The 18,277-nt window shown below is 35.9% G+C and overlaps 1 protein-coding gene across 1 annotated transcript; it reads left to right on the top strand.

The window, feature by feature from the left end:
• The first annotated feature begins 16,904 nt into the window (after positions 1-16,904).
• LOC123301321 (MFS-type transporter clz9-like) lies at positions 16,905-18,038 on the top strand. Its single transcript, XM_044884059.1, has one exon. It carries the CDS (start codon positions 16,905-16,907, stop codon positions 18,036-18,038), a length of 1,134 nt encoding a protein of 377 aa, XP_044739994.1.
• The last annotated feature ends 239 nt before the right edge of the window (positions 18,039-18,277 follow it).

Raw genomic sequence — 18,277 nt, 5'->3', positions numbered from 1 at the left:
AAATAAATTCATTATTCATTCATTGATTTTCATTCAGTCTCAAGTATTATTACATTCGAGGTTTTCAAAACAAATTTCAATTCATATATAATACTGAGTGTCCGGGTAACTGTGCTGATTTGCTTTAGTATATTTATTGAAAATTTTTCTTTTAATTGTAAACAAATTTAATTTCAGTGGTTCTGTAATTCGATTGAAATCATCAACGTATCGCTCATCAATAATATTTTAATTATTTAAAGTCATTTGATTGTTTTATCAATCCTTCATCAATTAACAGTTATTCCTTTTTTCAATTTTATTTGCATTTTCATTCAAGTATGGCAGAAGTTATTGACAGTTTACTCCAATATGGAGAAACCATGGAAGCAGTGAAGGAAAACCTAGTCCTCCATCGTGAAAATGCCTTTGCGCAAGTAAACGCAATTTATGACACTGTAAGGGGTCTTGCACAAGCCGATTTTTTACAGTGTGAATTATTATATAAAAAACTGCCATCCTTCATTGAAAATCATAAAATAATTCAAAATGATATTTTGAAATTTAATTCTGCTGTAGAAAAACGTAAGCGAATCGAAACAGTTTCAGCTCAAATAGCTTACGATCAGTTGACATTTTCAATCGAGCTGCATTACCACAAATTGAAGGCGTTAATGCCAGACAAAGTTTCTGATTCAACATCGGTTGATTCAGTCAAACCTCTTCAACAAGATAACAGTTTAGCTCGTATTAATTTACCCCAATTCAATGGCGATATAGATTCCTGGTTGGAATTTATTTCCATATTTGACAGCCTAGTCCATTCAAAACATATGGACAACATTTGCAAATTTCGATACCTTAAAACCTCGTTGAAAGGGGATGCGGCAGCTGTGATTTCCGGGTTTGCTTTAACTAGCGAAAACTATCCATTAGCATACGAAGCATTACGTTTTCGCTACAACAATAAAAGGCGCATAGCCAGTTTTTATTTACAAAAAATTTTAGAGTTCAGGACAACCCATTTGTCTAATTTAAATAATTTAAATTCATTTCTCACCACTCATGAAACTGCAGTAAAATCTATTCGCTCTATGGATTTACCAGATTTAATTGATTTCATTTTTTTCAACTTAACACTAAATAATCTGGACACTAATATGCGCCGTGAATTTGAATTACGTCATTCAGACAAGGAGATTCCGTCATACACGGATTTAATCACCTTTGTTACTAATCAGCTTCGCTCATTAGAGTTGCAATTACCCACTACTCGCACTAATAGCGTAACGTTTCCAAAAACAAATAAACCCAAATCATTTTTAGTAAACACCGCTCACAACACGAACAAAATTTCTTCATTTAAACAAAACTCTCAGATTTCAAAGTGTATTCGCTGCAGAGGCCCTCACAATCTCGCAGCCTGTCCATCATTTTTAAAAATGGAATTATCGAATAAATATCAATATTTAAAATCACTTACTCGTTGTTTCAATTGTTTAGGTTCTCATCTCCGAAGCCAATGTGCTTCTAAAAATGTATGTCGCAAGTGTGATTCTAATCAACATCACACTACCCTTCATCCTGGGTTTCAATCACCGGTCACGTCGGCAACTAAAGCCACCGTTTCGGACTTGAATGCGTCTCCCTCAAACTTAAACACACAACCCCCTCACAGCACCGGTAACGACATCCCGGCGCTGTCATGTACTTCATATGCCCAAAACCCACAAGGGGTCTTACTGGACACAGCTCAAATTTTGATTAATACCCCCAGTGGTAATTATCTTTCTGTTCGGGCACTTGTGGACCCTGGCTCCAAAGTGTCAATTATTTCATTATCATGTTGTCGTGCTCTGGGTTTACCTATTAAACCCACTTCAACTCAAATTTCTGGTATTGGCGCCACCGAAACCTCTTGTCATGGTACGGTTTCGTGTATTTTAAAGTCAAAATATTCTGACATAAAAGTCTCTACAACTGCATATGTCATGTCTACTATTTCGTTAAATTTGCCTTCAATTGAATTATCTCAAGAAGTCATCAGTCGCTTCACGTCACTCAAATTGGCAGATAGCCAATTTTATAAATCATCCCCCGTGGATTTTTTAATAGGGGCAGATTTGTTCCCCTCTATATTATCATGTACGTATTCTCAAACTATTCAGGGATTCCCTTCCGCCATAAACAGCATTTTTGGGTGGTTAATTATCGGTCCTGTTGAGGGCAACCCCCCTACTCAACCCATTTCACTTCTAAGCACTGCTCAAATAAGTGACCACTTACAAAATTTTTGGGAAACTGAAGAAGTTTCGGTTTCCATCCCCTCAAATCCTTTAGATATTTTGGCGGAACGCCATTTTAAAGACACGCATTCGCGTGACTCAACGGGTCGATACATTGTCGCCCTTCCGTTTCGTCCGGGCAGCCTCCCTGCTCTTTTCAACAAGGAGCGTTCACTCGCTTCCTTTATTAATTTGGAAAAAAGATTGTCTAAATTTCCAGAAAAATACAAGGCGTATACCGAATTCATGGATGAATACATTTCATTATATCACATGTCAAAGGCAACTAACTCATCAGGTTACATAATTCCCCATCATTGTGTCACTAAGGACACTAGTACATCCACCAAATTACGTGTTGTTTTTAACGCATCGGACCCAGGTTATAACAAAATTTCTTTAAATTCATTATTGCTGGCCGGTCCTAAATTACAAAACGATATCTCGGATATCCTTTACTCATTCCGTTTTAACGCAATAGCCTTGTGTTCTGATATACGTCAAATGTATCGACAAATTTTGGTACGTCCAGAAGATCGTACTTATCAGCATATATTTTACCGACCATCCACTGAATCCGACGTCGTTGAATTTGAACTAAATACCGTAACATACGGCTTAGTTCCTTCCGCTTTTCTTGCACAAAGGTGCCTAAAACAATTAGTTATCGACGAAGGCAATCATTATCTTTTGGCTTCTCAAGCCCTTCTGCACAACACTTACGTTGATGATATCATTACTGGTGCTTCGTCTCCTGAATAAGCCAAAACTTTACTGATACAATTACAAACTTTAATGAGTAGGGGAGGTTTTGAGTTGCGAAAATGGACTAGTAACGATCCTTCCATATTAGCTGATCTCCCTGTAGATCACATCGAGACGCCATTTATGTTCGAAACGGAGACTGTGTTCAAAATACTTGGGCTGCTGTGGGACCCAAACACAGATAGTTTTCTATTTCAATTTAAATCATTCGAAAACGTTTTGACAAAACGCACTTTGCTTTCACATGTGGCAGGAGTGTATGATCCTTTGGGTTTTTTAGCACCTATTACTTTTAGCTTGAAGTGTATTCTGCAAAAGTTATGGTTAGATCACTCAGGGTGGGACGACCCTGTACCTCCACATATTCGTCAAATTTGGGACCTCCATCAACAAAACATGTATCTCGTAGCTCAAATTCGCATTCCCCGTTTCATTGCTCCTTGGCCGGTTTCTCTGACGCGAGTCAGCTTGGATACGCAGCTGTGCTTTATCTCTGTTGTGATAATGGATACTCAATAACATCAAATTTATTTGCTGCTAAAACTAAGGTGGCTCCATTAAAAACCCTGAGCATACCGCGCCCGGAACTCTGCGGAGCACTTCTGCTTAGCAAACTCGTCTCGTCTGTCCGTCAAACTATGCCGAATTTGTTCAAAATTCCCCCACGTTTATTCACCGATGCTCACATCGTTTTATATTGGCTCAACACTCCTCCACATTTACTCAAAGTTTACGTTGCCAATCGTGTTGTAGCCATTCAACAAATTACTCAACAAATGTGCTGGTCTTATATTCATACTTCTGTCAACCCTGCTGATATCGCATCTCGCGGACTGACCCCTGATCAGTTTTGCAAATCTACTCAACATAACTTGTGGTTTCACAAACCATCGCTAATTTCGGAGCCTCTCAGTCAGTGGCCCCCTCCTTTTACGGATACAATTTCCAATATTGCTGAGCTGCCCGAAATTAAACCCTTGGCTCTCGCAGCCAATTTAATTACTCCGGATCAAATGTTAGAATTATTTTCTCGCTTTTCGTCATGGACGCGTTTGATCCGAGTAGTCGCATGGATGCTTCGTTTCATCAAACAGTGTAAAGCACGCCTACAGCATCTAGAACCCATTTCTGGTCCGTTGTCCGTCACTGAATTAGATTTTGCGAAAATCAAAATCATTCATCTAACTCAAAAATATTATTATTCCTCCGAAATTCGTTTGTTATCCGCTCATAAAGCTCTTAAAGGCAGTCTCAGCTCGCTCAGTCCGTTTTTAGACTCCTCTTCCATAATTAGAGTGGGTGGTCGCCTCAACCACTCCCCACTCTCTTCAGCTTCCAAGCACCCCATTTTGTTGCCCAAAGTGGCACACATCTCCCAATTAATATGCGTTCATGCTCATTTGTGTTCTCTTCATTCTGGGCCCAGAGCAGTCCAAGCTTCTGTTCAAGCTATTTATTGGATTCCCGGGCTTCGTGGTCTCGTTCGGAAAGTGATCCGTAACTGTCCCACATGCTACAGATTTCGTGCTGTGCCCTTCGCGCCTCAAATGGCCGCTTTACCCGAATCTCGAGTCACCCCCTCTAAACCATTTTCTCATAACGGAGTCGACTTCGCCGGTCCATTTGTTGTTAAATCCGGCAACCCACGTAAACCTCGTTTAACAAAAGGTTATCTCTGCATTTTTGTGTGCTTTTCCACAAAATGTGTCCATCTTGAGTTTACTTCAGAACTCACTACTCAATGCTTTCTAGCAGCGCTGGATCGATTTGTAGCCCGTCGGAGTCTTCCATCCGACATATATTCCGATCAAGGTCGGAACTTTCTTGGCGCCTCACGCCTTTTAAATGAAATTTCTATTTTCTTGGAAGAAAATCGCGAGAACATCTCCGATTATTTGTCTCTTAAAAGTGTACAATGGCATTTCAACTGTGCATATGCACCTTGGTTCGGGGGTTTATGGGAAGCTGGCGTCAAATCCGCCAAATCGCTCCTCAAACGCATATTCAAGGAATCTTCCTATTCCGTTGAAGATTATTTCACGATATTCGCCCGCATTGAAGCGGTGTTGAACAGTCGCCCACTGTGCGATCTGCCTGCTGATCCTTCTGAGGCATCGTCTTATTTAACCCCTGGACACTTTCTTACCGGCACCCCCTTGACCTCGTTGCCCGAACGGTACCCACCTTGTGAACAGCCCGTTCGTGACCGTTGGCTGAACCTGCGACGGTTGGTTCAAAGTTTTTGGAAGCGTTGGTCTAAAGAGTATTTAAATACTTTAATTCAAAGAAACAAATGGAAATTGCCTGCCGCCACCCCTGAGGTTGGGGATGTCGTATTAGTAAAAGGGGATCAAACTCCCCCACTTTCTTGGCCTATTGGTCGTATAATCAGACTTCACATGTCTGCAGACGGTATACCTCGTGTTGCCGATTTAAAACTTGCGGATCAGCAAGTAGTTACTCGGGCGGTCGCCAGACTGCTTCCATTGCGTGGGTCGATCGAGTAATCCCATTTTATCCTTCGCTCCCCCATTTATTATTTTTTTTTTTGGAATTCAAATATTTTGTCCGTTAGATTTCAAATATTCTTTGTTTTCTCTTCTTTCATGTACATTGTTGACACTTTCAATTTGTTCGGTCCCATGTGACTGAATTTTTCCCTTTTTGCTTAGGTAGGCTCAAATTCTATCGAATTTGGGGGGGGGGGCGACTTATGTTAGGGCCATTTCACAAAGTTAGTGTCTTTGCTTTTTCTTTGGTGATTTAATTAATAATGAGTTGGTACTAACTGACTATACCAAGTTGTTTATTCATTTTCAAATTGGCCGGCTTCCGAGCCGGCCAATTGAGTTCATAACTTTTTCTTTAATTATTATTAATTCGTTTCTCGATCTGAATGGATCTTTCTTTCGATTGATTTAATTAATCAATCTAAATATAATTTAAACGTTGTCGAGTCAGTGATTCTGTTTTCTTTCTCAAAAGTTTCAATTTTTCAACTTTTTCAATGTTGAAACGCGTGGTTTTCAACATTTTATTTTTCTATTTAACAATGTGTTAAAGTTTAATTTCTAAATCGATTTTTATCTTGATAATCAAGCTTAATTTTGAATTCATATCGATAATTACAAGTGAACCACATGTGATTTAGTGCAGTGAGCTAAACATTTTATACTTTTCGCGCCATTGAGGTGATTTAACGCATATTCGATTTTACTCGAGTGGCCCACATATTGGAGATTTACCCGTGCAATTTTTATTATAAGAAAGGTGCATCAATCAAAAGCCAACAAACTATCATTAAAAAAAGCGTGAACAAATTCACCGTAAAGGTTTGATAAATTATCCTAAATTCCTTTCTCCTAAGTTTATCCTATCCAACCTTTTAAATATCAAGTTATTTTTCTTCTTTAACTAATGTCAACCTGGATAAAAACTGGTGAGTACACAACTCTTTTTTTTCATACGGTCCATTATTTTCAAACTTTCTTAAATTCGCTAATTGTTGGGAAATATTTTAGTTTTCGTGAACCAGCGATCATAGCCCCAACACCTTTATCTGCAAAAACAACATCTCCAGTTTCTATTAGATCAATTAGTCCGCAATCGTTAGTCAATCAACAATCACCAGCACGATCAGCATAACCCTTCGACAAATAGCTGATAAATCCGTTCGGAACACCCAATTAAAAATTTTGTAGTGTGATGATGCTTATAATTAGATACATTAAAACTCTATGCTTAACTTCTGGCGGAACCTCGGTGTTGACTTCTGTACAGTCAATAATTACACGTGTTTCAGGATAATGTAATTTAGATGCTTCGGGCATAGATGCTTGAACTGTAGCTTTAGATGGCCAAAATATAAAATTTTCGATTGCAATATGAAGCTACCGCAGGTTTTTTATGTAGATACGATAGATAGTAGTACGATAAACATCGAATAAAACAGACAGTGCTGTAAATGTCAAGTAATAAATCTATTATTATATTAAAAATACAAATTTTTAATAAATAACAAAACAAAATTGTATACGATAGTTACATAAAAATTTTTTTTGTTTGAATCACCTTCTTATATACGGGTGAGTCGATACATATAATAGCTGTTATTTAGTAGATTATGATTTTTTTTTTCATTTTTAATTCCAAAGTATAATTTGGTATTTTTTAATATTATAAATTTTCAATATTATTATCATCAACTGATAGGAGGTGGCTGAGGATGATCCTTCTCTTCTGGATAACCCTCCTCTCGATCCTGCTGTCCCCGCAGATATAGAAAAGCTACCCATCCCACCCAGCAAAGATATCCCCTCTAAAGAAAAACCGATTTATAAATACGGGGCCAACTCATTGGGGCTTTTTAAAATTTTTGTAGAATCCAATGGCCAAAATTTCTGTAGATTACACACGTTAGCAGCTGGGCGTATATTATTTAATAATAAAATACCCGACATTGTAAAGGTTGATAATTTGGGACGCAATAGGATTTGCGTCCAATTTAATTCCCGAACATCCGCAAATCAATTCCTAGACAATCCTGTACTAAAAAACGAAAACCTTCGCGCATATGTTCCCACTCACTGTGTCACTCGAGTGGGCGTTGTTAAGGATATCGATGAAAAAACATTGCTTGAAAATATTAGGAACAATAAAAATGCTAACATCCTAAAAGTTCATCGTATGTCAAGAAAAATGACGTCTTCCGAAGGCGAAACATCCTACAAACCATCTACTACCATCCAAGTTACCTTTGAAGGCACAATACTCCCCGTCTATATCACCCTTTTTTACTGGTCCCGTCCTGTAGAAATGTATACCTTTCCCGTGACCCAACGTTATAATTGTTGTCGATTTGGGCACATTACAAAAAATTCTCCACGTTGTGCCAAATGTTCCAATCCTCACAAATCCGCTGACTGTACAACAGATCCCTCTCTCCCCAAAGTGTGCATTAGTTGCAACGGAGACCAGTCAGCAACGTACAAAAACTGAATATAAAAGGCAACTTGCAATTAAACAAATAATGGCTTCAAATGGCCTAACTTACTTCGAAGCCAGTGGTCAAGTACCAAAATTTTAAGCAACGCCATCCCCTCAAATTCTATCAATGTCTCTTCAAGACCTCAACAAGACCTCTTGTTATCAAATAGCAAATCTTCGATACCCACGACTAAATCTACAATCCGACGGACGTAGTCTAAAGCTGCTAACACGACATCTACCGCTCCTATCCTCAAGAGACGTAAACAACCTTCTGAATAGCCCTAATGGTAGGTCCAACTCACCCATATCTTATAATTTCCTATCATCCTCTACTTCTAATTTACCCTCACCCAATAATCCATTCTTTTCCACACTTATTTCCGTATTGTTAATATTCCATATTCCAATCATTATGGATCAGGTGTCCAAAGAGTTCAAATTGCTAGGATATAATTCTTCTTAAATAAGATTCTTAGAAATGCGCCAAAAATGCTTTTCAATTATAAAAAACGCAAATTATCAAATGCTTTGCGTTATATTATCCGAACATGATGGTCACAAATCGAATGTAGTTTCCTGGCGAATAACGCTTCGCGCTTTATCAAAAAACTAACTAGAGCGTTCGTTGCGTCATAAACGAAAGCTCAATATTTCGTATATTTCGTAAAATGGCGCGCTTCGCCCGCCTTTTCACTTTTTTTTTATTGATCGATTCAAGAATGAAAATAATGCAGAAAAAGCGCGCGTTGCGCGCTTTTCAATTACGCTTCGTGTTTTATTATACAAGCATGATGCTTCCTAATCTTATGTTTCCTTCAGCCTAACGGCACTGCGCGCTTATATATAACGCTTTGAGTTGTTTATTATCTAAGATTAATGGATATAATTATTCCTCGATAAGATTCTTGGAAAAGCCACGAAGGCGCTTTTCAATAAAGCTTCACGTTATATTATCCGAACATGATGGTCACAAATCGAATGTTATTTACGGGCGAATAACGCTTCGCGCTTTATCATTAATCTTTATTCTTTATCTGTATTTAAACAGAGCGTTTTTTGCGTCATAAAACAAAGTTCAATATTTTGTAAAGGCGAAGCGCGCCTTTCTCAATTTCTGATTTTCAATTTCAATTTATTGATAGATTCAAGATTGAAAATAATGCAGAAAATCGCGATTTTCAATAACGCTTCGCGTTATATTATACAAGGATGATACTCACTGGCCGTATGTGTCCTACAGCCTAACGGCGCACCGCACTTATATATTACGCTTGAATAGAATTATTCCGAGATAAAATTCTTAGAAAAGCGCCGAAGGTGTTTTTCAATTATCTGAACATGATGGTCACAAATCGAATGTAGTTTACTGGCGAGTAACGCTTCGTGCTTTATCAAGTTACTTAATAGAGCGTTCTTTGCGTCATACAATAAAGCTCAATACTTGTAAAATGTTCCTTCTCAGTTTTTTTTATTGATAGATTCAAGATTGAAAATAATGCAGAAAAAGCGCGCATTGCTTCGCGTTTTATTATACAAGTTAGATGCTTATGTGTCCACTAATCTTATGTGTCCAATTAGTGTGATCAAATAAAAAAAAAATGGCGTCAATTTTTAGATAATTCTGAGTTCGGAGAAAAAAATTGAATTTAGTAGATCATTATGATACAAATTGAGGAAACTAAAATCTAACATTTTTTGATGGTCGGAAGGGGTCCAAAAAAAATGGTAAAGTAAAAACAACAACGCCAACGCCGTAGCAAAACACGTGCACACTGCAGCAGAACTTGCCTAATAACTGACACGTCTGCCGTTGGCATCAGGGCTAAACAGCATCTATGTTTATCTTTTTTCACCATAAAGTCTCTCTCAGTAACACAGAATCTATGCTAGAGACCAGGCATAGAAAATATTAGGGACAAGATGGACAATGCCGAACGGTACTCTTCAAAATTTACCTGCGTGCAGCATACCCGCATGCTACGTACCCTTAGTACATACCTCTCAACTCGGAGTAGGGAAACGAGAAATTTTTTGGAGTGAGAAAGAAATCCTGATCTAAATTTAAGTCTAAAATAACAATTATTTAGAATTATATTCATCAAAATAACCAATAGCGCAACTTAGTGATAATCACGGTATTTTTCATCATATAAAATATTTGATTTTTTATAATAAATATGAAAAATATTACACTCAGTTACGTTCTTAATTTAACGTAGAACAGTTGCTACCTGGAAAATGACACACAAATTCTTATATTTAATGACTTGAAGAGATGACAGGCAGCCTACCAGGTATAGAACATTTACATAGGCGTAGCAAAAATTTATTGAAGTAAAATTAATATGTAAACATTAATAAAAATACATTTGGTAATAGCGAAAAAATTGTGAAGTGAAGCCAATGATAGGGATGGTTAAAGAAGTCGAGAATTGAATGAATGAAGTATGTTTGGAGTTTAATTTCGAAGAAAGTTATAAAAAAATGATTTTCTAATACAAAAAATATGATCAAAATTACCTTTAGGTCATTCATAAAGAGTGCTTGATATTTTAATTAATTAGAATTAATTATTAAATTAATAAAAAAAAATTAGAAAGAAGAGTTATCTACATAGTAGCATAGGAGCTCGCGAAATGTTAGGCGTCCTGCCAGGCATATAGAACCGCAACTAATGAGGCACTTATTTTTTTTTTTTGTATATAAAATTGTTTAAATTTTCATTTGGTTAAAGTTTTAAGCGGATCGGAATGGGTATAGTTCGTGCACACGGGAAAATTCATTGAAAAATCCGTGCCACCGTGTTATCACCGGTTGCGTCGAGGCACTTAAATATTATTTTGTTCTATTCAATGAATAGAAGATTTTAAAGTAATTACCAAGCAGGACAAAGTTGGTACAGTTCGTCAACAAAAATTTTACTTTCAAGAAAGCACCCATGTTATATGTGCCCACTGCGTTGAGGCACTAAAGCCCCATCCTATTGACTATGGTTAGTAGTAGTAGGGAAAATATATTTTATGCGTACCGCTGATCGGCTCGCGTTCTTACGGTCAGCTCCCGGACTATTACAAAGCAGCAACAAATCAAGCACCGTGATGCTATATATAAGTTTATGTAATATTTACGTAATATGTGAATCATATTCTTACCTCAGAAACAGGTCATACTATTACGTAAAATTGATGTCACATTTTAGTCACATTGTGACGTCATATCAAAGCCATAAGTTAACGTAATATTTACGTAATATGTGAATCATATTCTTACTTCAGAAACAGGTCATACTATTACGTAAAACAGATGGCATATTTTAATCACATTGTGACGTCATATCAGTCATAAGTTTACGTAATATTTACGTAATATGTGAATCATATTCTTACCTCAGAAACAGGCTATACTGTTACGTAAAACAGATGTCATATTTTAATCATATTGTGACGTCATATCAGTCATAAGTATGCGTATTATTTACGTAATATGTGTTTATTTTCATTATTCATATTAGACGGACGTAAGTTTGAGTTTTTAACTTTAGTAAAATATGCACCGGTGGTACATTCAAATAATTATTTGAGAGGCTTTTATTACTGTATGCTGACAGCACCAGATCTTCTTCCTTCCTTTGGCTTATAAAAATAAATTAAATCTTCTTCTGGGCATAGTTGAGTTAAAATAATGAGTACGTCCACATCACTGGACACAACTATGACTTGAAATTGTGTTATTTTATGTAAGTTAAAAGCTGTATATCTACAATTATCCGGTACGCGTCGGAAAAGGCTTTGTAAGATGTAATTTTTCAAAATTTTTGAATAGGTCAGGAAAAAAATTAAAATTATCAAAAAAAATTCTTAGAAAAACCTAAAATAAAAACATTTTATAATTTAAATATCAAAATTCATAATTAATGTCAACAAATAATCTTAAAAATATATATTTTTTAAGTATAGATGAAATTGAGGCAAAAATTCTATACGTTTTTTTTTCTCGAAGGCTTATATATTGAAAACGGTGAGGTTACGCAAAAAATTCCAAGAGTCAAAAAGTGTTTTGAATAGTCCAAAAAAAATGTCAAATATTTTTCAAATCCAATGTTAATCCAAAACCACAAAAAAAAAATCTTCATTTTCGTTAATAACGAATTTTTGGCAAATTTACGTAATTTTTTTTTTCAAACGCTTATATATCAAAAAGGATGAGGTTTGGTGAAAATTGTCAAGAGTGCAAAAATGCTTAGAGTACTTCAATATAAAATATCTTATGACTTTCTTAAATTTTTAACCGGAACTACTATCTTTGAGAATCACATAAAATCCGAGTTGCAACATGGAAAGCCATAAAGTGATTGTAATGTCTCGATTTTAATACATTTTTTTAGTATTATGGGACCAGTATATAATAGAAAGTGACGGCACTCAGTAGCCTTCCTTTTCACAACAGTATCTAAGGACCTTGGCTGTCTTGCAAACTCGATTGAAATGCAATTTTTTATATCTTTTAAAAACTTATTAATATATTCTAATTGATCATTTGATAATCTTTGATTGAGGTATTTGTGATACCATCCCAATTTTTAAATCAAGAAGCAAAGAATCTCCTAGATGGTGATCATCATCTTTTTTATTTTTAAAAGTTTCATCTGTACGAAGAGGATTATCCATTTCGGGAAAGTGAACATAACCGTCCCATTCTCCTTCTTGAATACATTTAGAGCAACCAAAGTACCCACTGTGAGATTTTGTTAGTGTTAAAACGCTCTAGCCGGAGCGTCACAAATAATGGCGCTGAGTCGAACTTCAATTTTTCGATCTCCAATTTTAATACCGTTAGTTTGTAATTCTTTCATATCTTCTACAAATGGATTAATATAGACATTAAAAACATTTGGCCTCGAAATACCATGAAAGTGGCGAATTAGACATGGCTCGGTGTAAAAATCAGCTTCAATAGCAGCTAGCAGAGGCCAAAATTGCCTATTTGATGACTTCGAAAAAGACATGCCCATCACAATTAAGCTGAATGAGAATTGTATCAGGACAAATACCATAATATTTATTAATAGAACGCAGTAATCCATCGTTAATCCCAAAATGAAAATAAGATCCACCATTACCATGCATAATTTTCCCTGTAACATTACGAGGTGTTTTAATTAATGATCTCACGTCTTTTTTTAGTTCACCTGGATGTCCATGGTTACGAAATACTGCGATAAAATTTCTCGCAGCTTTCTGGGATATGCCGTTTTCAGACAACCAAAACCGCAAGTCTTCAGATAAATTATTTCTTGAAGAACTTTCATCTCGGTAAAATTCTATGCTTTCAATACCATTAATTTGTTCAGTTTTATTATCCACTGATACAAGATTAACATTTTCTTCATTCCATATTTCACTATATTCGTCACATTCCTCAGCAGTAATGTTAATTGTATTTTCACTTGATAAATCATGGGCCACCACCGAAATACAACTCATGTCTAATGGAAAACTGTCTGATGTTGGATTATTTTTTTGTTGACAGTAATTTTTTTTACAAAGTCCGGCGAAGTTAATTCATCACGAATTATTTGACGCACTCGCCGTTTAGTTATATATCGTATTGCTTTATGCATTTTCTTAAATACAATTCATCTATTCATATCATCTATTTTCTAGGTTAGTTTTAATTTCAACAATTTTATAGTTTATAGTTTTAAAAAATGAATACTCACAATCATATAAGGTCCAAAAATTTTAATATTTGCAATTTTTCTCATTCAATTATTAACAATAACAACAAATATATTTAATAAAAATATTCAATTTTACACTTTTAAAATATTTTTGACATTCACATGTAATGATAGCACAACAGGCTTATTTTTAAAAAGGAAATGGTCTATTGCGCAGCTGCAATTTCGTCTCACGTCTCTGCTATTATCCAATGCATGCCTGAAAAGTGAACCTAATGATTCATTTTAATTGGCGCGATAAGTGAGTTTGTATAATTGGTGTCCACGTGAAATTTGAATAACAAGTTATTTTTAATTAATTTATTTTAATTGAATTAATTTTGTAAAAATAAACGTAAAAAATTTGTATAATTAAGTGTGTTTTCATTAAATAGTAAGTATATCTTGCAATTATTTGATTATTATTATAATAATTTTAAAAATTATAAATTAACATTGATATCAGTAGGTAGTATTATTCATGATAGATTTAAAAAATGAAAATGATTAAAAAAATTTGAATTTGAAATTTTATTTATCAATTATTCACCCTTTTTTTATACGCCTTTTGTGACAAAAATCATATCGATTCTCTGTGCGGCTTAGGAGAAATTAACATCAAGGACAATTTTTTACCAAAAAGGGCACATTTCTCATAAACCGTAAAGAGAAATTTTGGATTTTAGCGCTTATAACACCAAAGGACTAGTTTTTTGATAAATCCTTTTCAGCACATTTTTAAAGTAGTGTAAATTTGCTACAATATGAGACGAGAATGGACCCTGTAGACCCAATACTTGAGAGAGAGGAGACTGTGGGTTTTTTGGCCCTTGTGTTTACCCTGTGAATTACAGGTTGGCCATGCCTTTAATGAGGTCGAGTTAGAACAGGTCTGCGGGTTTTTTGGCCCTTGCGTTCACCCTGTGATCTACAGGTTGGTCATGCCTTTAATGAGGTCAGGTTAGAACAGGTCTGCGGGTTTTTTGGCCCTTGCGTTCACTCTGTGATTTGATGTTAATCATACTTTAATGGTACCGAATAAGCATGAGAATCGTGGATTAATACTATTTTTAGGGTTTTAAGCATTCTATCATTTAATTGTGCCATACAATTATAAAATATTTGTTGTTTTAAAAGATCATATTTTCAATTTGAAATATATCCTAACTCGAGTTCCTGTTATATTTTCTTGTAAAATTAAAAAAATACTTCCAATTATCATTATATTTTAACCTTACTCAAACAATCCGTATATTAAAATCCAGAAATATCCATCCTTTTAGAAAATAATGTCCGATAATATTGAAAAATGCAATGCTGCACATTATGTGTGAGAGATATGGTGAAGATGACGGAGGACGATCTTAAAAAATTTTTGTGGAGTCATGGCGTCATAGTTGACAATATGACTTGTCCAAATTGCCAAAAAAATTGCCAGCTATACGAAAGAAATGGGAAACAACATAAAGCACGAACTAACTACGAAAAAATTAGCTTAACTAATAAACTATTATTTTGGCGATGCCAGAAATCGCAAACTGTTTAAAGAACAATAGGAAGAAATTAATTAAATGCAATTTTATGTTTAGGTTTTGGGCGCATACATTCTTCTACAATTTACATCTTTCGGTGGAGAATATTACAAATTTGGTGGTTCTTTTTATAACGAATAATGCCCCAAAAACAGACTGATTACAACAGGAATTTAGTTTTGGTAGAGCGACAGTTATAGATTGGGTTAATTTTATTCGGGAGGTATTATTAGATAGGGGAACGTATATATAATCGGGGGCGTATTATCGAAGGTCAATGGGTTCTTGGGGGTATAGAAAGAGGTTAAAAAAAAAGTTTATTGTACCTGTAAAAACGCGAGATCGGGAAACTTTGGTTAAAATTATTAAAGAAAAAGTTGCACCTGGAACAAAAATTATATCGGACTTCTGGAAATCATACAGCCTTCCTCAAGAAGGTTATCATCACGATAAAGTTAATCACTCAGAAAATTTCGTAGACCCGACAACTGGCGCTCATACGAAAAATATTGAACGCAGTTGGCGGGTCTTGAAATCAGTAATTCCAAAATATGGACGGACTGGCGAACATTATGCCAGCTATGTCGCGGAATTTTTGTTTGTTCGGGCTTCCCTGATAGAATGGACCGAATACATCAAATATTCCGTGAAGTAGAGTTCGTACAAAACGAAGTGGCACCGAGCAAGAGAGAGTGTATGATGTATATGTATGTGCACTCGTATCTACACTCTCTCTTGCTCGGTGCCACTTCGTTTTGTACGAACTCTAGCAACGGTGTATGACCCGACAAGACTTGAAATAGACAACGCTCAAATTAACAACGAACAAAATGACGAAAATTAATTTTGGTTTTATGTGCAATAAAATCTAGTAAAATAAAGTTTAGTATTATTTATTTTATTTTTTTGGCATTAAAAATCACCCATCTAATAATATTTTACGAATGAAAACCAACTTTAATTATCTTCTATCAAAACTATAAATCGTGGTAAAAATTGCCAAGTATGGTCAATAATTTAATTTTATAGTTAAAGTAATTTTTTCGTAGTAATAAATTATTGTTATTATTATTGTTATTAGTAAAATTATTATTTTTATTATTATTATTACTATAAGGGGTGGTAATTTGGAACCCGCTGTTAATTTGGAACCCCTTAATATCTCAGAAACAGACAGCGACATCTGTTAAAAAAACTATGCAATTTCGTTGAACTGGTATCATAGAATGTATTCACTGCCACTAGCGCCAGTTTTGCATCAAGTTTGAACCTGTCATTCAAAGTTGAAATTTTATGTCACCGGCAAATGTTTTTTCTTTTATTCGTTTATATTGTAAAAAGTTTTTATTTTAGTCTAAAACTAATACAGTGGGTGTTAAGGGAAGTACTTTACGCATAAGTTCAAACTGTCACAGGTAAGTTTTAAGGTTTGTTTTAACGAGTTTTAGTTTTCTTAATTATTTGATAACATAGTAAGGTTTTGAATTTGGAACCCCATAGATGCGGGTAATATGGAACCGGGTTCCAAATTAGCCGCAGTGCATTAACATCACTTTTTTCCTGATTCCAGTCATGCCTCGAACTCAATTGTCACCAAAGCCGAAGTCGAAAAGAAAAACTTGGGCCAGGAATAATATGATTGAAGCTGTAAAAGCAGTAAGAGAAAAGAAAATGGGTTTGAAAAAAGCGGTCAAGCTTTATAATGTTCCAAAAACTACTCTGCAAAGGTTTGTGCACAGTGACCAGCCTCCCGATGAGGTTGTAAATACTACTATAGGAAGAAGACCTGTCCTGCCATCTCACCTTGAAGAAAGCCTTGTGTCATACCATCTCGTTATGGAAAGTAAATTCTATGGCTTGACCCGTCAGGATGTTCGTAAAATGGCCTATCAGTTTGCTGTGAAAAATAATGTCGAACATTCGTTTAGAAATAACATAGCCGGTCGAGCTTGGCTTGATCATTTCTTATTACGCCACAAAGATAAGCTTTCTATTCGATCACCAACAGAAACTTCCAATGCTCGGGCTCAATGTTTCAATAAAGAAGCAGTGGATAAGTTCTTTGACATCCTTGAAGAAGAATTCCAAAAACATAATTATCCACCAGAGAGAATCTTTAATGTCGACGAGACCGGGCTATCTATCGTGCAGAGTAAAATGGTTAAAGTAATTGGTCTGCGAGGGAAAAGACAAGTAGGTAGCATTACTGCGGCTGAACGTGGATCATTGGTGACAGTGGTATCAGCGATGAGCGCAAGTGGCATATTTATTCCACCACTGCTGATATTCCCACGCAAAAACATGACGCAAACGTTGATGAAAGGAACTCCACCAGGTTCTATCGGAAGATGCCATCCATCAGGATGGATTCAGGCAAATCTGTTTACGGACTGGTTCCATCATTTTATTGAAAAGACCCACCCAACAGAAGCATCACCTGTTCTGTTAATTCTTGATGGGCATTATTCACACACACGCAATTTGGGTATTTTGATGGCAGTTAGAGCTAATAATGTCACAATTATTAGTTTACCTCCACATTCAACACACAAGATGCAACCTCTTGACCGGTCTTTTATGGGTCCCTTGAAAACTTATTACAGCGAAGAAATTAGACAGTGGTTACTCAATTCTAACCGGATGTTGACTCCATACGAAATAGCTGAATTGCTGGGACGTGCTTATCTCAGGTGCCAAACTGGAGCTATTGCTGTGAATGGGTTCAGAGTAACTGGTATTTATCCCGATGAACAGAAACGTATTTACTGAAGCCGACTACATAGCAAGCTCAAGTGGGACCACCCTCAAGCTACTGATGATGACCCTCATCTACCGTCTACCAGTACGCCTGTTGCTGTTCAAATGCCACAGGCACAACCTCGATCAGGGGCTAGTGGACAGGCAAATCGAGCTTCCTAGCAAGTGATCAGCAACCCTGTTGTTTTCCCTGAAGATATCTTACCGGTACCGACACCAAAGAATAAAAAATCTAACAGAGGCCGCAAGTC

The sequence above is a fragment of the Chrysoperla carnea genome, chromosome 5 (genome assembly GCF_905475395.1).
Source record: "Chrysoperla carnea chromosome 5, inChrCarn1.1, whole genome shotgun sequence".
Taxonomy (NCBI): domain Eukaryota; kingdom Metazoa; phylum Arthropoda; class Insecta; order Neuroptera; family Chrysopidae; genus Chrysoperla; species Chrysoperla carnea.
Note: the sequence above shows the minus strand (reverse complement) of the source record. Positions and strands in the feature narration are given on the sequence as shown.